Here is a 22,037-nt window from a genome sequence, read left to right on the forward strand (position 1 = left end):
GGAGAATTTTCCAATAAGTTGGAAATATGGTGACCATGTGTCAAGTTAGATATCCCCATTCTCTATCTGTGAAGTTTATGCAATGAGATGATGCTGATTAATCAAACATAATAAAGCGGTTAATGGAAATGACAAGGAATTCTACCAGACTTCTCCCCAGGTCAAGGGTAAATAGATGAAGGAGCATAATATAGACTACAAAATTAGGGTTCTGTGCTTGTGCAAATAAATAATGTAGTTCTTTCTTTTACCATATCAACGGTGGCTGCCTTTCCCCACTGAATGTAGCTTAAGCACAACATGGAATGTGGACATGAATAGTGATTTCAAAATTCTTAGAGTTTTGTTGAGACTTGAGGAATCAATTGTGCTAGCCAGACCATTGAGTGCTTACACTCCGAATCTTCAAACATTAGTGTTGGAGCACTGATCTTTGGGAACTTTTCCTTAATTTACTAATCCTAGCACCACACATCCTTCTAGAACCTTATCTAATCACTACCAGCAACAATATTGTTGACCCCAATAAGGAAAACCTCCACTATAGTAAAGATATCTGTATAAATTAGGACAACCATTTCATTATTGATTTTCTCCTCTCTTTCATCTTTTGCTATGCTATCACCTTGATAATGCCTTTATGTGAACTATATTTGTTGAGCCTCAAATGCGTTTACAAAACAAGCTAATATAATTAATTGGATCCATGAAGCTGAAAACCTAACTAATTTCTTTATATGCTTTATTTGAATTCGTTGATATCAAACTTGAGGATAATTGATAAATAAATGCCCTAAATAGATGAAAAATATGATAAGGAGCAAGCCCGAGTTGGAGAATGTGAAAACAAGAATGAAGTGGAGGAAAACAAGGAGTTGATTTTTTATAAATATCTCATTTAGTAATCAATTTTCAAACTACAAACTCAGAGCTCCTTAGAGCCATTATAGATTCTAAAAAACTACTTCAAACATGATGGTAATGATATGAAAATTTTCTTAAACCAGTCATATAACAGTAAGTTAAGACATTTTATACTAAAAATTCTAGTTCATAAACTCTACATTCCCAATAGAAAAAATTACAACTTTGATAACTAAGAATCAAAATCTTCAATTAAGACTTCAGCTTTCTAATTTTAATTCCATTAATTATATTTCAAAAGTTCCAGAAAAATGATAAAGAATTTTCCCTAAATTCTTAGTTTGCATGATTAATAAATTTTTGTGACAAAGTATTGCAATTTTTCATGCTTCAACTTTGCTTCGTAACTTTATTTGTTCAATTCTCATTACCAGTTCAGCTTATAAATTACTTAACATGATAGTTTACTAATTATTAGAAGTGACAATGTGGTTCTTGCAAATCCTGATATTTCCTTCTCGTGTTACTTAGTCTACATATATAATATAATCTGCATTCATGTTTGTTCGCATGGAAATCTGAGCATATCTATCTGGGAAGAAGCAGCTGACTGAATCTTACTTGGAATGTTACCTTTTCTTTACATTTTGGTATTTGGTCATACTCATTCCTTAAATGATGAAGGTTTGAGTAGTTCTTAGAGAACTTTGATATGCGACCACCTTTTCCCTGTTTAGTGTGAGAATTTTAAACAATCATTTTTGAAAATTATGTATTATGCTGTCATTTCCTATAATATTGATTTGCTCCTCATTGAATCTAAAATATGCTCTGTTTATCTATCTCTTAAAGAGCCACTAACCAATTCCCATTTTTTAAACTTCATTCACAATTTGACTCTTAATGGGGCTCTTTGGGAACAGAATAAAAATTGAGTAGTATGTAAATCATGAATTTAAAATAAACTATTGCATGAATAGGAATTCAAATTAAGCGATCAACGAGATAAATGTGCGACCTCTTTTGTTTTTGTTTTTGTTTTTTTTTTTGTTGGGGGGGGGGGTGGATGTGCTCTAGGTGCATGCATCTGGGCCAAAAGCAAGTTCACATCTTCAAAAGCCTAGTTAGGAAATGTAACTTCCGAAAGTCAAATAAGATGCTTTCATTTCTACATTTTTATGGGAGTAAATTGTCCATATGACCTTTCCGACTTTTTCTGGTGCATGCTTTGTGCGTTAAGAAGATAATTTTGCTTTTCTGGTTCACAGTTCCATTCATACCATTGACTTTGCTATCATGCACACCTACTAGTACCTTCAGTTCTGGGGGTAATTTATTTATTTGTTTATTATTTTGAATCTGAACCTTTCGCATGTGCTTGCCTTGAAATCAGATAATCTGTAACTCGTCAAGTCATCTTGCTTACCTATGCTTTTAGGTCATATTCTCTTTATTTATCAAGTTGTCTGTTGGTAGGAAGTGCCTGAGCTATATTCTGATTGATGTTTCAGGCCCATGCTGCCTCTGCAATCCTGAATTTCAGTGAAAACTGCACTCCAGAAATTTTGACACCTTACTTGGATGGAATTGTGAGCAAATTGCTTGTGCTGCTACAGGTTGGTTGTCATTATTATCTTTGCTATTGCTACATCTTATGCTGCATGTTTTCTTCTTGAGAATGAAACTACAATGGGGTTGTGAAATATGGGACATGTTATATTCAGAATGGGAAGCAGATGGTGCAAGAAGGAGCTTTGACAGCTTTGGCATCAGTGGCAGATTCATCACAGGTATTTGTTGAAGGCACTGTCAGGCTGATGATATTATATTTGCTTTGATTGGATTTTTTTTTTTTTTTGACATCATATTATCTATGCAGGAGCACTTCCAAAAGTACTATGATGCTGTTATGCCATACCTGAAAGCTATTTTGATGAATGCTACTGACAAGTCAACTAGAATGCTCCGTGCCAAATCCATGGAGTGCATTAGTTTGGTCGGAATGGCTGTAGGCAAGGATAAGTTCAGGGATGATGCTAAACAGGTTAGACTTTTAATATGTCACTTACTTTTGATGCTTTTATGCTGCTTCTTCTTGTTTCTTTTTTTTTAGGCCTTGTGAGTCTAGGCCTAATATAGTATGCTGCAAATGTCCATTTTGTAAGTTATAGTCATTTATGGTGTGGCTTGATTTTTTTTATGTGCCTTATTTTATTAAATATTCCTGAATATAAATCCAGGACTGGCTGAAGCTTATTTTTTATCTTGTTAAGTGGTTTAATTACTGATACACATTTATAAAGTTCTCACCTTGAGACAGCACATTGTTGAAATATAAATGCTGATAAGCCGTTAGGGGAATCTAGTCAAGTTGCTGCATCCATTTGTTGCTAAAATATCTATAAAAAAAAAATAATGATTGACCTTTCACAAAGCATGGCAAAACTGAACTTTTGAATGGACTGGCACATTCATGATTGACAGACTTAAACTGCAGAACATTTCTGTTAATAGAGTTTGTGGAACATAATATGTGCCTCAGAAATTCATGTGGTTTCCCTATGTCAGAAGTCATCTTCATTTGACCTCGTAAATGTTCCTCCCAAGTCTGGAGAAATCTTGCAGGATTGCTTCGTTATTGCATGACTCAAAATGTCATGTCAGCTTTTCTAATTGTTTTCATGATAGTTTATGTATACTGGGAAGTTCTTTTGGATATGAGGAAGTAGATCTTTTGGGAACAATGGAAATAGGGAAGCACTTGGAAAAATGCTGTGCGATCGAGAAAGTTAGTGCTGCACTTCATGCAGATATATATATATATTTTTCCTTCTACTTGATGAAGCCATTATTTAGTTATTCATACCGGCACCTTTTCATAGAGGAATGACATCTGTTTTAATTTGGGGTCAAAAATGTTTCTGACCTTCACTGAACAATACCCTGATATGTAATGTCAGCCCTACAAAGGTAGAACAGAGCTTGTTGGTTTAGACAGAGATTTGTAGGGACATCTTGTATTCCAAAACTGAGACAAATAGCCTAGTAAACAGCAACCTGTCATTATTATGCTTCTTTTCTTTTTTTTTTCGTTTCAAATATATAACTTTACTCAATAGATTTTTCATCCATTCTCACTCTTCTTATTTATTCTTTCCTGGGTTTCCTTAGATGCAGTATTAAAATTCTCTGTGGTTGCAGCTGGATGTATCTGGCTGCTGATTTCATTCATTGTCAATGACAATCTCATGCGTGTAGCTGATTATTTAATGCTAGGTAATGGAAGTGCTGATGACATTGCAAGGATCTCAGTTGGAGACGGATGATCCAATAACAAGCTACATGCTGCAGGTATGTTTGAGTTCTCTGAGCTTATTGTGTGGTCTTCTTCATATCTGCTCTTCTCCTTCCCTAAGTTCCTATTTTATGCCATAGGCATGGGCAAGACTTTGTAAATGCCTAGGCCAGGATTTTCTTCCATACATGAATGTGGTCATGCCCCCATTGCTTCAATCTGCTCAGCTCAAACCGGATGTTACAATTACTTCTGCAGATTCAGATGATGATATTGATGAATCCGATGATGACAGGTTTATTATCAGTTTGACATTTTAAATATTTTGCACTGATAGATCTTTTGTGGAAGTAAAGTTAAGTGGAACAATTTGCATAGTTATGCAGTTATTTTCTCATTTTTATGAACTGCTTAACATGAGAAGCAAGTTATGTTCTGTACTTCTACTACGTATTGTTTATTTAGGCTTTTCTTTGTATCCTACTTGGCAAAGTTATGATATAATTTTATCTCAGACCTCACCTTTTGCAATTATGAATCGAATTTTGGATGTGCCACAACTTTTAATCCTCCAAACCAAGGTCCACAGAACTAATATTGGGATCTGTACTAGTTGACGGCCGGTTCGGCTCAGTGCGGGGTGAACTGGCCGGTTTGGTCTGGTTTGGTTCAGCAGATCGAGTGAAACATTTTTTTTCAATTTTTATCTTGATACAGGTCAGCATGCTTTAGCTCGGTACAGTACGGGGGCGGTATGCCTCAGTACGGGCGGATTGGGTGTGGTTTTGAAAAATAGGGCTGAGCCGATCCAGCATAGCTTTGGTTTGGCTCAGTGCAGGGTGAACCAGGTGGTTCGGTCAGGTTTAGCAAACCATGCTTCGAACAATATTGTCCCTCTTGTTTTTCAGTATCAAAGGAAATAGTTTGCGTGATTGAACTGTGCAAGTTTTCCTTGCAGATTTCCTTTCTGATGGTTGGGCATTTCCATGTTACTCTATCTCAAATTAATTTTATCATGTTTAGAAATGAATATGGCTCGTCTTTATAAGTTATGGATACCAATATGTAAGACCTTATAAAAGTATTCTTTTCAAGGTTCACTGTATTGGTACTGGAGTTGGACTGGTTGGCTAGCGGTGTGGTTTGGTATATCCTCATGCCTTTTCGTACTAGGCCCGAACCGACAAGGAGATAAGGTAAATGGAGAATGGGAGGGGAAGAGAGAGAGAGAGAGGAGGGAAGGAGAGGGAGAAAGGGCCTTTGGAGGCCGTCGGAGGGCAGCCGAGTTTATTGCACATTGTGGAAGCTAGAAGAGGATGAAGGGGGAAGGAAAGGAGGGAGAGGAAGCTGTCAAAGGCTTCTAAAGGGCCAACAAAGTTGCCTCGCTGCTGAGACTGGTGAAGGCCGGCTCCTCCGGCCTCCTATCAATCAAAATAGAAGCTTCAGCCTCTGTTTCCCTTTTTTTTCGTGATTTCTTTGGCAAAGTCGGCAATTGTTGCTGATTTCACTTTTTTTTTGGGGGGATTTTCAATTGAAGTTGGCTCAACTAAAAATCCCCCTCCCTAAAAAAGGAAAAAATAGATAAGTTGCAAAAAAAGGGAAACAGGGTCGAAGTCCCTTTTTCAATGGGGAGGAGGGCGGAGCCCTTCCTTCGACCTTCATTGGCCCTTCAAAGGCCTCCAGCGGTCTCCTCTCTCTCTTCTTCCCTCCTTTCGCCCTCCTTCGGCTTCCATCTCGTGTAGCAAGCTCGGTTGCCCTCTGGTGGCCTTCGGAGGCTCTCTCCCCCTCTCCTTTTCTCTTCCTTCCCCCTCTCTCTTTCCTTATCCCCCTCGTTGGTATCTCGTTTCGAATGTTGGAACTATCCTGATTGGTCGCTAGTATGGTTTGGCAAACCATGATTCTTTAAATTCATTTTGTACAAAATGACACATGGACACTGACAAATAAAATACATTACACCTGATACTAAAAAAAAGCTAAATTGTATCATACTAATTAATATACCTCAATTTGGTGGTGTTTGATGACCCAAATGGGATCACCATGGTAAATCTAACATCACTGATGAACTGAATCTTGGGGCGATTTGATCCCAAGTGATCTAATATCATTGTGTTTGGTAGGCCATAATTCAGTGATAAAGGTTCCTGAGTATCCATGAGTAACTTATTTGGTATTCTATGAAAATTCAAAATCACTGATCATATAATACTTAATATATTTGATAGAAATATATTTATTAGTCCTATAAATTGTTGATGCTATAAAGATATATTAATTATTATCATAGAATTAATATTTTATTTGTACACAATATATTATTTCTAATATTAATATTTATTTTAATTAGGAAAATAAGGCAAATAGAATTAATATATTAAATAATTTCATTATATAAATATGAAATACAATTATATATTTCTACTATAATTTAAAATTATCATTGAATTATAATATGACAACAATATGATTAATAATATAATATATCTAAATACAGTATATAATATCAATATATTATAATATCATTTATATATTGATATAATATATTAACGGTGCATGGATATACCCTTTATTGTTTTTGCCAGATAGGGGTATTTTTATGCTCAAATTTAAGCTCAAGATCAGTGACTTGGGGTGATATTAGATTCTCAACCTCAGGGATGGATATCCTATCACTAGGTTGGATAGTGATTTGAGAAGTGGGGTTGATTTGGAATCACTACCATGTAGATTATCATATAGGTATCTTAAGTACCTGGATATGATGTTTGTTTGACTAGACATGACATTTATGGGTTTTTGGAACGAGAAGCATTAGCTCTCCTTGAAAAGGAGGTGATTCAGCTGTATTTTTCAGTATGGCTACCTTGTTACGACTTCACTCCAGTCATTAGCCCCGCCTTCGGCATCCCCCTCGCGGTTAAGATAACGACTTCAGGCATGGCTAGCTCCCATAGTGTGACAGATGGAGTGTACAAAGGTCCGGGAACGAATTCACCGCCGTATGGCTGACCGGCAATTACTAGCGATTTCGGCTTCATGCAGGCGAGTTGCAGTCTGCAATCGGAACTGGGGATGGGTTTTTGGAATTATCTCACCCTTGCGGGATCGTGATCCTTTATTTCAGCCATTGTAGCATGTGTGTCGCCCAGGACATTAAGGGCATGATGACTTGATGTCATCCTCATCGAGATGTTGTATAGAATGACTTTTTATTCTTTGTGCATCTAGTTCATGATTGACTCATTTCTTTTCATCTTCCACATTTTTAGTTTTCAAAGAAACCAGAAAACATGTTAGGATCCATGATTTGATCTATGACTTAATCTGTTCTTACCTCTGTTATGATTTCGACTCGATCCCAATAATGATAACATTATTGGTGTCATACTTCTATTATGTTCAATTGGGAATTTAGTATAAATTTTGAGGTTTTTCTGTATATCTTGAAAGTGTTTTATTTGTGTACATTTACAATGTATGCCTCAAGGTGCTAAAATGTTAATTTATAGAAATAGTATGAAGATCTGCTAATATAAATTAAGTAGCTGATTTAAATAATGAGTGACTTCCAGCTAGTCTCTCACCTTTTCAACTGCCTATACGATAGGCATGGTTCATCACTTGCATCCCTTGGTTATTTGCCAATTCTGGAGGTTGCGTAGACATTGACATAGATGAACTGACTGTATGTGGTTGTCCAATGTTATTTTATTTGTAGAAATATGTAGGTAAAACCGTAAAAGTAATGCTGAATGCTAAAATTGTATTCCGAACAAAAACTTTGAAGTAACTACATGGTGCCCTAAGAATGATTTTCGCCCCCTCATGCAGGTATCTGGCAATATCGTTTCCAAGGTACAATTAACCCAACTCAACCTGTATTGAGAGATTAGAAATAGAGTAGAAACAAAGGAGAATGTTATTTCTTGCAGAGGCTCTTCATGTTAGCATTTTTGTTCTGCCTTGAGAGCTTGGACCTGATTCCTATGTATGGTTCTTGGTCTAGGCAACCTCCTAGAAGCCCGGTCAACAAGTAGTAACCAGCTGGCGACCCATTAGGGCCTTCTACCAGTTTAGTGCCCCTTGATGAACTTCCGGAAAAAAATGTTTTCTGTGTAGGATTTAATAAAGCTTATATTAAGGAAATTTTAAGGATGAATTTAATAAATAATGCATTAAGGGTGGATTTGGCATGCTCAGAATGAGCGTTAAAGGAGTCTTAGGCTGACAGAAAAATGGGGCAAAGTTGCAGCTTATGAGGTCTATTGTTTTTCAGGTTCTTTGTATGTTCTTATTGTGGATGTTTGTGTGTGCTGGACTTAGTAAAGCTTTCTTTATCAGGGACTGAATTTGAAGGATAAATTTAATAAAGCTTGCATTAAAATGGATGTAGCATGTTCAAAAAATGAGTGTAAAGTAAAAAAAAAAAAAAATCATGGGCAGGAAAATGAAATAAAAATGCAGCTTATGGTGTCTATTTCCACCCCATTCTCTGTTCATCATGTACCAAAATAATGATTTTTTCACATGTTTGTCAAGGAATGTTATTTGTTGCTTTTAGTATCTATTGTAACTTCTTTGTTTAGATTCATGAGTAATAGCGGACAAACAAAAAGAAAAGCTTAGGGGAGGAGAAATTCATTGAAGGCTGATAGCTGAATAACTTAACCTAAATTTGACCAAATCTTACGGTTAAGTCTAAAAGGAGTGGCTGGTTGGCTACTGGGTCATGTTTCTGGATCCTAGCATTGAATTCAGAGTCTTATTGGATCTGCTTCAGATATAGGTGAAGTGGAATCTGAAAAAACCTGGAACACTGACCAACTTGAGACTTTACATTGGTGATATGTTGGCATTGACAATAATTGGATTTGATTTTTTTCTTGTATGGATTTCTTTCTTCCTTTAAGTAATTGATCCCTCTTATGAGCACCTTACCATCTAGGTTTTCTAAAGGGTGTCTCATAGATTTGTACTGCAAACCCATGTTAGTCTAATGGCTTGTATATATCCAATAAAACTTTATGGGTCTAACTGGCACTCTTGTAAGTTGTCAAACAGGTAGCCAATCATGCAGTAAGCGAAGTCCAGCAGTGTCCTGAATCTTCACGACTAAAGGTTATGAGGCATGTCCAAAATATTCTGATTATTTGGAGAGGCATATGTTTATTGGGCTCAGCATATGGGACAAACAGTAGGCACTATGCCCAAGACAGTCCCACAGCATATCGAATAACCACTTCATATCCTTTTTATTGGATGCAGCATTTGTATATATCTTACGTTGTCATTTGAAGCTTGATCCTGCTTTGGATTTCAGGAATATGGTTAGAGTTTGGCCTGGGATAATGGCTGATTAGACTTGTACCAAACTATTATTGTGGCTAGTTATGGGATAAGTCCAAGAGGAGAACTCTTACAACAAGTTATAAAACATGCTCTCTTTCCTCACCCCACCCACACCACCCCCACCTCCCCCCTCCTTCCTCATTCCATCCCCCTCTTTCCAAGTGAGGATGGTAAGGAGTGAAAGAGGAAGAAAATAGAAAAGGCAGAAAGGAGTGAATAATCCTGATCTATGGTTGAGCTTGTCACATATCACCAGCTACTTGAGTTATCAAATTCAAAGGGAACATATACCTCTATTTGGTAAATTTGCAGTTGCAACAGAGACTAGAATTGATGAGAAGAAAATCTCAAAAATTAATTGTAATCAGTGTTAAGCACAGACCATGCACCAGACAAACTGAAATGATTGTTTCTTTATTTCATACTAGAGATAATTTAATTAAAACTTGAGATTGATCAAAGTGGAATAAATACCAACATTATGATGCTATCGTGTCTATGGATTTTACACATTGCAGAGGTGGGTTTTTGCCTATCTAATTGGCCTGACAAAGCTTTACCCTCCCCCTCACTGGGGACTTTGATTTATGCAACTCTGGATGTGCTATAGAAGCAAAAAGTTACACTAACTTTTGAACTCATTGTACGGTGGTGTCCTATTTTTGGGATCAAATTTTTGGTTAATTTGCAATTTTGTTTGTATGAAGCTCCTTAGCATGGAACTCACCTGAGAGATAATCTATATGTGACCTAGCTTCTATAGTGTGCAAGTTGCAATGACTTAAGATGTAATTAAGTTGGAATGTATGCAAAAGAATAATTGACTAATGGAAATATGCGGGAACAGGCTTAGATTAACAAGTCCAGTATGTCACAGATGGCCACAGTTAGATGCGAACTGATTCTTCAAGATCCTCCTTTTCACCCATGGAATCTGCTGCTGCAGAGAAGCTCTTAAAAAGCAGGGCCTATAGTAGTCTCAATTCCTCTTTGGTGAGCTAAAGAGGTAAGAGATATGAGGCTGGAGACCTAATATAGGTTTCAATTATAATTTTACCTGCATGAGTTTTAATTATAATTTAAGGCTGCAGGTTCTGGAGTTCAAAGAGCTAAGAGATAGAAATCTAATGATGGGTTTCAATCAAGGTTGGTTGTGTTGGTACCGGAGTTTGGATCGGTTAGCTAGTGGTACGGTTCGGTAGGCCTCCATACCACTCCACACCGGGCCCGAACCGACACATAGAAATGGCTAAGGGAGAATGGGAGAGAGAAAAAAAGAGGGGGGAGGGAAGGAGAGGGATAGGGAGTGAGGGCCTGTGGAGGATGCCATGCCGCTACAGACCTCCATGGAAGCCAGAGAATGGTAGAGGGAGGGACGGAGGGCAGTAGAGGCTTCCACCGATCTCTACAGCACCGTGGTGCCCTCTGGCAGCCCTCTCTTCCTCTTCTTTTCTCACCCCTCTCTCTTCCTCTCTTTTCTTCTCCCTGTACCCCCTTTCACTGGTTTCTTGTTTCGAACACCAGAACTGTCTTGGTCAGCTGCTGGTATGGTTCGACATGCCCCGAATTGGGTGGTTAAGGATGGTTCAGCAAACCCTTGCTTCTATTATGATTTAACTTGCATGGGTTTCAATATGGGAAAGGAAATAGATCATATATACGTGGAGTTTAGAGGCAAGGGTTAAAAGTAAATTGAAGAAAGATTGGATGATCTCAATTTGCAAGGCTTAATGGAACAATGTCCACTTGCTAAATAGTGAGTCGACTAGATTGGAGTAACCATTTATTCATTCTGATGTGAATGAAGAGTGATTTGGGTTGAGAACTACAGAAGAGTTCCTTTTTTTTTTTTTCTGCTGATTAAAAGACAGCAGAGATTTAGGTTTATGGGAGGAGAATATTGGGTTAAAAAGGGGAACTTTTGGGGACTCGGATGACTGGCTGAGTCTGCAATGGCAGCAGATCTGATCAGACATTTGAGGCCTGGGTTTAGGCTGGCTGAACCTAAGGTGTTTAGTGGCTGTCCTCAAGGTCAATGAAGTGGTCTATCATAGATCAGTGTGTGTGATGAGGACTGTAATTTGTTGTGGTTTTAAACAGCTGCGATTGGTTTGGAATAATAAAGAGAACTGTACAGAAGTACAGGTAAGCTGAAATAAAAGAAAAATGTAAAGGGAAAGAGAGAAGGAAGCATAAAGGAATTTCGTGGTTCTGGAGAGGCATTGCATCTCAAACTACATCTCATATCTGGGAATTGGAAGATGAAAAGCTCAACAATTTATTTTCATTTGATGCATACCATATACCCAAAAAAGTGGGTTGGACTTCATCAGATAAAGCGAATTTTCATTTGTTGGAAATTCTCATTATAATGGTTGTTACAAAAAGACCCCTAATTTATTACATAAGAATCCTTTGCCCCAAATAAACTCGACATAGAGGGGCTCAAACTGAAGTAGAATAGAATATCTTTTCTAGTGGTAGACTAATGACTTGAATGGTTTAATGCTTCTTCCGTGTCAATACATTTGCCATTGTAATTTTATGGTTGGTGTTGAAAGCTTGGCAGTCTCCATCCTCATGCTCTGCATGAAAAATTTAAAAACCAAAATTAAACTCTTGCTTCATAACATAGAATATTAATTCCTTTAACTAGTGATTGGTTTTGTATTTCCCTATAAAATTGGAATATTCCAGGCATAATTTTTAAGCCATGTTATGGGCACTCAGTGCTCGACTGTTGGAGCTTAGGAAAACATATGGGCCAGATTAATTTTTCCATCATTTTTGAGGTATTCCCCGTAAAACTTTTTTCAAGTATTAAAGAATTGAAGCTTACATCTTCCAGATGTGAAAAAGATAGAGAAGTTGAAGGGCCTGGTTCTACTTTGAAAATATATCCCTCTTGATGGCAAGGTTAAAAGAAAATGTGACTTTCAACAAGCTTAATAACATCCCCCTTGTGAGAAAAGATGATCATTTTTGTCTTCAACTGCATGTGAAAGTTTTGATGCCAATCTTAGATATATGTTCCACATGCAGTGAACTCGACCTCCCATCAGTTGCATGAACTGGAGAACGAAAAAATTGTTTCAACTGAAAAAACAAAATTGGTGAATATCAGTTACATGAAAAATGGGATATTTGCTTTTGCTTAAACTGAGGGTGAGCTTTGGTGTAATGGTAAGGTTGCTTCATATGACTTGGAGGTCATGGGTTTGGAGTTAAACTGAGTGTGAGCTTTGGCGCTATTGTAAGGTTATTCTCTGTATATGGAGGTAAGGTTGCATAAATTTGACCTTTCCCAGACCTACCAATGGCAGGAGCCTCATGCACTAGGCTGCCTTTTTCATGCAGCTTAAACTAGTTTGGGATGATTCCAAGAAAAAAATTTTCTTCAAAGCTTTGAATATAGAGGAACAACCCTCCAAATAAGTACAGATATCGGAATTGAGAAGGAAGAACATAGAAATTAGGAGGATTGGCTTGTTTTCATGTTAGATATACGCAGATTTATCTGTGTATATGCATGTGTTTGTATGTTTGCAGGCATGTATATCTACAAATTCATTGATATTGCTAAAAATTCATTGATATTATAATGTCATAGGTGAAATATTGATCGACTTCAAAACCCACTAATACTGAACATCTGCTAACTGGTTGCAGCATTGAAACAATCACTCTTGGGGATAAAAGGATTGGTATTAGGACGAGCATCTTGGAGGAGAAAGCTACAGCATGCAACATGCTTTGTTGCTATGCTGATGAGCTCAAGGAGGGGTTCTTCCCGTGGATTGATCAGGTTGGTAATGATCTATAATCCAATGCTTATTCATTTTTTTAATGCATTTTCTCAAACAAATATTAGTAACTGAATGAGATTTAATCAAGTGCAGGTTGCTCCTACTTTGGTACCGCTGCTGAAATTTTATTTCCATGAAGAAGTTAGGAAGGCCGCAGTTTCAGGTATTACTCTGAAGTCTCTCTTGTATAGATACTTTGTTTTTCCTCCAAGGACATCTGAAATTCTGTGCAATTCCTCTGCTGGTCTCAGCCATGCCAGAGTTACTACGATCAGCCAAGTTGGCAGTGGAGAAGGGCCAAGCTCAAGGCCGTGATGAATCGTATGTTAAACAGTTATCTGACTATATAATTCCAGCTCTGGTTGAAGCTTTGCATAAGGCAATCCTAAAACACATTATTGAGCTTTGTTTTTACTTTATTGTTGCTTTCTGTGTCACCCGAATTCTTGTTCTTTCAGCATGAGATTTTATACTTGGAACAAAATCTGTTTGTAGGAACCTGAGACAGAGATTTGTGCAAGCATGCTGGATTCGTTGAATGAATGCATACAGGTTTGTCTATTCGAGATAGTTAGACTAGTTGCAGTAATTGAAGCTTCTTCTTTTTAAGAATTATGTTACCGAGGTTCTTGCTTGCTTTTGAGCATATGGTGCCATTGTCAATGCTTTGAAGAACAAACCTTGTGTCGTCGAGATGGCCCCTTAGACAAGATGGGGGCTGGGGAAGGGGGGCATTTATTTAGGTATATATGTATGTAAGATATGTGGCAAGTCAATAGGAATAACCAAGTCAATGGGTACATAAACAAAATATAGAAGTGGGTGCTCCAAAATAGGTACCGTGGGTCCGCGGCTGTATCTGACACTATTGGATATGGTTAGGGTTCCAATGCAGCCACAACGCGTGTCCAATATAGGAAATAAGTGTTCTCATTAATTTTTGTTATTATTTATTTGCGACTCGGATACTTATTGGATATGCCTGGATACTTCTTGGTATGCTTGGATGCTTCCTAAGATACTCCTGTGATGCTTTCAGGATACTTCTAGTCTTACTAGTAGGTTATCAGGCCCAGGACAAGTAGGTTTTGAGCCTAGATTTCCATCTAGGTCCAAAAATCTAAGAGAAACAATTATTTTGATTTTAGTTGGTTCTATTTTTTGAATTGCTTAATTTTTGATGAATTCTTGAATTTGCCTGATTATTTTTTCTAGCCTGCATATTTCTTTTAATTATGTTGCTGGTTTGATGCACATATTTCCAGTACGACAGAATTAAAATATTTGCTGCATTATATTATACATGCTTGCTGTCTACTTATCTTTGATTAAATGTTACCACTTTCATGATGGACATGATGATGTATCATTTATGGAGGTTTCTATTATGCTATTTACCTATTATATGGACCATGTTGTTATGAAGAATCTTATAATTTGTGATGTTGAATATTATATGGTGTTCTATGATAAATTATTCATGCTTGTTGGATGTTTCTGAGCATATATGGAGGAAGAAGAGGTCACTTTGAGGGGATTTAGAGCTTATATCTAAAAAGCATTTTGTTTATTGCCATATCCTAGATGTATGATATCTTATTTTTTTTCAAGATGTGCCATGTCGGTGCATCGCAGTCTTGTCATATCCATGTCCCTATCTGTAATCCATGCTTCCTAGATGCATATGTTGAGAAGTCACCCTCAAACCGATGGCCAGACTGAGTGCTTCAATGGCTTACATGGAGAATACCTTAGGCACTTTGTAAGTGCCAACCAAAAGAGTTAAGTTGCTAGATGTTGCTTAATTCTGCTTCAACTTACAAAAAGGCTTTTCCTAAAACAAGAGGCCGTTCGAGCTTGTCATGGGCAGCAACATTGAAATTCGAATTTTGAATGGAATTTGAAATAATGTGATGGGTGAAGAATGGGGTTGGCGAGTGGGTACAGAAAGACTAATCCAATCTTTTAATTCAACAAGAAGTACCACCAGTGTGATAGAATGCAATTTCAAGTGATAAGATGTAGAATAGAAGGTATAGGATGGAACCAAATCGAACCTATGGGGAAGTTGCTCCTTATAATGCCAAACCAAATTAGAAGCAAGCGATGCTTTCTTTTCTTGTAGTCGGGGGAAGAATCCCGGAGTCGATGCTAAACCAACTCTTCCATTCCAAAGCCTAGAGGAAGAAGAAATAACATTCTATTCTGTGAGGCATCACTGATGACATTGCCTTACACACATACACATACATATACACATATGTATGTGTATGTGTACATATATACATACACACATATACACATATACATATACACATATATGTATGTGGATGTATACATATATGTATATATGTGTATATGTATACATATACACAGACATATACACATATATGTGTATACATATATGTATACGTATGCATATATACATATATGTATACGTATGCATATATACATATACACAGACATATGCATATATATGTGTATACATATAACATATATGTGTATACATATCTACATATATGTATGTGTATATATATGTGTATACATATACATATGTATATGTATGCATATATACATATATGTATATGTATATATCTGTGTATATGTCTATGTATATGTATATGTACACACACACACACACACATATATATGTATGTGTATATGTATATGTATACATATACATATACATATACACATATATGTATGTGTATACATATACATATACATATACACATATATGTATATATACATATATGTATATATGTCTGTATACGTATATGTATCTGTATGTATATGTATGTATATATATATATATATGCACACACACGCACGCACGCACAGATATTTCTCCATATTTATGCGTGCACGCGTGCACACACATACATATGTGTATGAATTTTCATATGTATGTATGTTATCTATATATGTATTATTTATGTGCATATTTTTCTCCATAGTTATATTGGTTTTATAAATTCATTTTTTAGGGCTGCCTTGATCTGTGGGCGCCTGCCTAGGCACTCAGCTGAAGTGCAGTTGCTATGCAACACAACTCCTTGCTGTCTGCTTGCATCCTACAGTCTTTTGTCTTAGCTAATTTTTTGGGTGCATTGTTAAGTTATTGTTGCTTATTTTGACAGTTCTGTGTTATCTTCTTTAACGTATCACAATTAGTGGAGTGTATATTAATTAGGTCAAATTCAATTGGAATGTAAGTTGGCATATTTATGCCTTTTTGTGTCAACAGTGACACTAGTAAGTGATTGATCATCCAAAAGAAAGGATGCATAAGAGTGCTCATATAGCATACATCATTATTTAAGTTTTCACATGGTAGGAAAGTCAATGACTCAACTTAGCAACTCGTCTTACTCTCACAAAATTGGTAGCTTTGGCTTCGCCTTTTCTCTGAGCGTAGGAATTGTAACATGATCACATGTGATTTGTGTTTCTGAAAAAATTAGTGAGGTTATATGTGATTCATGTCTCCAAAACTGAGAGTGGGAATTGAACTAGATGATGAAATTTTGTGAAGAAGTTTAGATCTGACTATTTTATTAGATTGAGGAGAATTGGGGGTTTGGTATTCCGACCGAATCCACTATCAAGTGCAAGGATGAATGCTCAAGGCTGAAAACCTATTCTACTGACAAGAATGGTGCACCCACCAAGCTCTAAGGAAAGTAGAGGAGAAAACAGATTTTTTATTGTAATTATTGTTAGATGTCTAACTTGTGCAGTAGTTATTAATCTATCAATTTGGATAAAAACATGAATATATTCAGATATTTTTATTCTTAGGATGACAACCAATATAACTCTGAGCCTTACCTTTTTCCTCGTTTGTTGTATCCGTTCAGCTTTCTGGAATGCTTCTTGATGAAAACCAGGTCAGATGCATAGTGGATGAAATCAAGCATGCGATAACAGCTAGCACAACTAGAAAGAGAGAGAGAGCAGAGAGGACAAAAGCAGAGGACTTTGATGCTGAAGAAGGGGAATTACTCAGAGAAGAGAATGAACAAGAAGAAGAAGTCTTTGATCAAGTGTGTTTTCAGTCAAAAAATATATCATGTTTAACAAACTTAGAAATTTAATTTGGTCACTGCTATCTGTTATAAGATATGGTAGTTGAATGCTTTAATGTTGTTTATTCTTTTGATGCAGGTTGGTGATTGTTTGGGCACTTTGATCAAAACTTTCAAGGCTTCTTTTATACCATTTTTTGATGAGCTTTCCATATATATAACACCTATGTGGGTATGTTCCATAGTTGACATTGCTACCTTTCATTTGTTTTCTCTAGCTGCTTGTAGTATGCTTGTTTTACTATGGAGTATTGGAGCAGTATTTGATATAGAATGACTTGTGGCTTGGACAACATGGGTCTTTGATGCAATTTTTTATAGTATCATTGTTTATGCTGTTTTTACTCTTGAATGCCAGTTCTTGTTTTGCTTGCTGATGCGGTCAACATCAAGTATAAGATTTTGTTTGGGATGTTGTTGAAAAATTATGTCTATTTTCATGCAAGTATTGTTGTGGACACCTTTAGTCATCAGGTGGGAAAAATGATAAAATAATATTCATCACATAAATATCCAAACTGAAGACAAGCTTAGACAAAGGCGAGTGTGCTGAAAGACCTTCACTAAATTTTAGAGAAACTACCTAGCATTAAAAATAAAGATCCTGCACAATAGGTACAGTTGTTATTTGTTAATCTTCCAGTTAAAACCTGACTACTTCTTCCTTAAGGTTAGGGTTTCAGGTCATCCATATTGTGTGAAGTGATGGCTGAGATTCATGTTTTGCTACTATTCCTTTGCACCTAATTTGATATTAGTAGATTGGAATTATCACATGACCTATAATAATTTCCGTTCTCCCTTATGGATCACCACAGTTGTAAAATAGACTGTTAGGTTGTCCTTACACCAATAAAATCTCTAATTTCTCAGAGACTAATGTTCTGTCTCTTCTAATGTGTTTGAACGAAACCACCTCCTTCAATGAAAACAATAGCTGAGTTACGAATTTGCATACTGCAAGTGAAATTTACAAATTATTTTCTGCTATAGATTTACAAAAGTTTCCTGCATTTGCTTTCTTTGACTTCTACAGTCTTTTATTTTTAGGGTAAGGATAAAACAGCCGAAGAAAGAAGGATTGCCATTTGTATTTTTGATGATGTTGCAGAACAATGTCGAGAAGCAGCTCTTAAGTAAGAGTTTTACTTGAAATTTGATTTTAATGTGATTTTATATGCATTTTTGTATTTCATAATTTTTAATGTCTGTATGTCAGGTATTATGATACATATCTTCCTTTCTTATTAGAAGCTTGCAATGATGAAAATGCAGCTGTTAGACAGGTTCATATTTGGATGCCTCGTCTCTCTCTCTCACACCCCCCCCCCCCCCTTCTGCCTGTCTCTTCCTGCACACACACACTTTCCATCTTCCTTTTTAAGTCACCATGGATTGATTTCCATGTATGTGTTACTTTCAGGCTGCAGTTTACGGTGTTGGGGTTTGTGCGGAGTTTGGTGGTTCCGTATTTAGACCTCTAGTTGGAGGTAATTTGTGTATATTTCTGATATCTGTAAGTCTTTGTGATCTTTTTAATACATCATATGAAATACTGTCTTTCTGCAGAGGCTCTCTGTAGGTTAAATAATGTGATAAGACATCCGAATGCACTGGATTCAGACAATGTAATGGCTTACGACAATGCTGTTTCAGCTCTAGGGAAAATATGCCAGTTTCATCGGGATAATATTGATGCAGCTCAGGTATTTCAGTATTGTTTTTGCATGTATATATCTACTCTCAATAAAGAAGAATTAAATATATTGAAGATGCACCCACTACCAGTTTATGCTTATGAGATCTGACATTCTTGGAATCAAGGTTTTACATCCTATGGGATGGAACTATCCCGATTTTTCCATGGAACAGGATGCGCCGCCGTCTCGACACTTGGGATAAAGAATATCCCAAGACATCCCGATCAGGATGCTGAGATGCTGGCGGGACGGCCTTGTCCCGACACATGGGATGGTATCCGTCCTGGTGTCCGATGGAACATCCCGCTGGGATCTGAATTCTTGCATGGAACACTCTCTCTAGGTGTTCTCTTTTGAAAAAGCATATTAGATATGTACTAGCAGGTAGAAAAGGTAATTGACATTGATGAAGAAAAAATAATTGAGATTCATTATATTGTGAGTTTATGTGAAAATTGTTTTCAACTTATCTTGGTTGATTGCAATTTTCTTTATTTTCTGGGACTCTAAATTTCTTAACAAATGTAAGGGTTAATGTGCATATCATCTTTTTGCTTGAAAACTTCTGTAGCTTCTGATTTCATTAACAGTAGTTGAAGATCCTTTTGCAGTTTTCATAGCATATTTTACTTTGTGAAGACTGAGTGGTCAGCCTTGTGTGGATATTTTAGTAGCTAATGCGAAAAACTTTTCTGCCAGTTCAAATACTTTCTTTGTCAAATAACCTCTTCAGACCTTTCAGTGGCTAAGTGGTGATTAATGCATGGGTTTCCCATCCCATTTTTTCGAGACTTAATTTGAGCTGATCCGCTATGAAATTGTCTGTTTCATTTCCCTTCCCATTTGTGGGTTCTGGACTTCCAGCTTTCTTGTTGCATGCTTTGTCTATCATCAGTCTCCTGCTATATTCATCCTTAGTTTCATGACAATATTCTTATTTATACAGAGAAGGCAATCTAGCATATTGAGTCCTCTTACTTGTGTGAAGCTTACATCACCGTATGATTCTGTTATTCTCTTAATAAATGCATCTTTAATGTCATTCCATAAAATTGACCATAAGAATGAAAGTTGGTTGCATTATGTTTGGCAAGCTCAGCATATGATGCATATGCTGGTTTTTATTGTATCACAAAGTTTTCTTTATCCTGGGCAGGTTTTTCCTGCTTGGTTAAGCTGCTTGCCTATAAAAAATGATCTGATTGAGGCAAAAATTGTACACGACCAGCTCTGTTCGATGGTTGAAAGGTAAATTTGTGCTATGCTTTATTATGAGACTGATCAATAGTGCTCTTTTTGGTCAAAGTATGATTCTCCATGCTTTTGTTGGGGTGAATTGCTTTTACTGTCTGTGATCTGCATAATTTGAGAATTATATAAGCAATATTTTTTTGCTTTTGTTCGCAGGTCTGATAGGGAGCTTTTGGGTCCTAACAATCAATATCTCCCCAAGATCATTTCTGTTTTTGCTGAGGTATTCTATTATTTGTCAAGCATTTGTATTTTGGTACCCCTGTACAGCCATTTCTGTTGTCAGCACCTCACATTCTCATTTCAGATATATCTTAGACCTAAATTAACTAATATTCAATTGTCATTTTGCAAATTATAATTGTTATGATGTGTTTCTGGCATTTGTATGTTGGTTAGTATATGTAACTGTGGTTGTTCATTGAGTTGAGCAACATTTGTATATGTATGCTTACATGTGTAAGAGCATGTATACATTCTTGTTTCTTTCTGGCTCTTGGTTAAGCTTTCTCGCATAGGTTCTGAAAGAGAGGGGAACACTGACATCTTCTTTTGGTTTCAGTGTCAATCTTTTGCAAGTGGTATAGGTTATCATCTACTATCTGGCAGCTTAGCTGTCATCTGGAAACTGAACGAGGAAAGAGTCAACCTTGTTAAGGTTATCACAGGCAACCATGTTTTCTGGTTGAAGGATCCGCTAGAAACATCATAGTCCAAGTCACAGGCCTAGAGTCCAAATCCCATTGTCAATTAGCCAAAGTCAGTCCAAACTCATTTGGCCGAGTTGATAAAGTCATTTATGGATACTCGTAAGTCCAAACTAATTAAATTTAGGAGTACATGTTAGATAAGATTCTTCTCTTGGTTAAGCTTTCTTTCATGGGTTATTAAAGAGAGGGGAATACCGTCTTCTTTTAGTTTCAGTGTCAATCTTTTGCAGGTGGAATATGTTATCAGCTACTATCTGGTAGCTTAGCTGTCATCTGGAAACTGCACAAGGAAACAGTTGATGTTGTTAAGGTTATCACAAGCAACCATGTTTTCTGGTTGAAGGGTCCACTAGAAACATCATAGTCAAGCTACCAGCCTGAAGAGTCTAAATCCTGTAGCCAACTAGCCTATGTCAGTCCAAACAAGTCAGCTGTTTGGCATAGTTGATAAGCTCATTTTCTGGATACTCAGATAAATCCACACTAATTAAATTTAGGAGCATATGTTAGATAAGATTCTTCTTTCCTATTTGTTTGAGTGGTTTATGGTGTTCATTTTTGATATAGATACATATCCACATACCAAACCTCACCTTTTTGACTCTTAATTTATGACTCTTATGTCTAGGAGAGTGTTAAAGGGTTGTTGGGGATCAAATACATAATTAGAAGGAAAGGGTAGGGATAAGCTAGTCAACATCAAGAAATTTACCAAGCAAGAAGGGTCCTAGTGAGAAATTTTCTGGATTTTCATCCAACATTTTAATGAACTCCATGTAGTATACCAGGTTCTCTTTAGCATTCAAAATCAAATTTCTAAATTCAGATGGAGTTTTTTTCCTTTTTCAACAAAAAAAAAAAAAGGCCCAAGCATGTGCAATTCATGTAAGAGATTACACCAAGACCTCTTGCTGCTTGTTGGGCTCCAAAGCAGAGCCGTCTCTAATTCACTGGAGAACTAATATAAGGGT

At 36.6% G+C, this 22,037-nt stretch overlaps 1 protein-coding gene across 1 annotated transcript in view; it reads left to right on the top strand.

Annotated features, from left to right (window-relative positions):
• The window catches only part of LOC105035210 (uncharacterized), a 47,735-nt gene that overhangs the window by 21,066 nt on the left and 4,632 nt on the right, over positions 1 to 22,037 (top strand). The window contains exons 3-19 of the mRNA XM_010910670.4: positions 2,376 to 2,480; positions 2,589 to 2,654; positions 2,744 to 2,908; positions 4,141 to 4,215; positions 4,300 to 4,454; positions 13,181 to 13,316; positions 13,411 to 13,480; positions 13,569 to 13,696; positions 13,813 to 13,869; positions 17,178 to 17,363; positions 17,485 to 17,577; positions 18,456 to 18,541; positions 18,625 to 18,691; positions 18,829 to 18,895; positions 18,975 to 19,111; positions 20,262 to 20,353; positions 20,513 to 20,579. Coding sequence (XP_010908972.1) covers positions 2,376 to 2,480; positions 2,589 to 2,654; positions 2,744 to 2,908; positions 4,141 to 4,215; positions 4,300 to 4,454; positions 13,181 to 13,316; positions 13,411 to 13,480; positions 13,569 to 13,696; positions 13,813 to 13,869; positions 17,178 to 17,363; positions 17,485 to 17,577; positions 18,456 to 18,541; positions 18,625 to 18,691; positions 18,829 to 18,895; positions 18,975 to 19,111; positions 20,262 to 20,353; positions 20,513 to 20,579 — 1,752 coding nt within the window. The remainder of the gene's footprint in view (positions 1 to 2,375; positions 2,481 to 2,588; positions 2,655 to 2,743; positions 2,909 to 4,140; positions 4,216 to 4,299; positions 4,455 to 13,180; positions 13,317 to 13,410; positions 13,481 to 13,568; positions 13,697 to 13,812; positions 13,870 to 17,177; positions 17,364 to 17,484; positions 17,578 to 18,455; positions 18,542 to 18,624; positions 18,692 to 18,828; positions 18,896 to 18,974; positions 19,112 to 20,261; positions 20,354 to 20,512; positions 20,580 to 22,037) is intronic.

This window comes from Elaeis guineensis, chromosome 3 (assembly GCF_000442705.2).
Source record: "Elaeis guineensis isolate ETL-2024a chromosome 3, EG11, whole genome shotgun sequence".
In the NCBI taxonomy this organism is placed as follows: Eukaryota; Viridiplantae; Streptophyta; class Magnoliopsida; order Arecales; family Arecaceae; genus Elaeis; species Elaeis guineensis.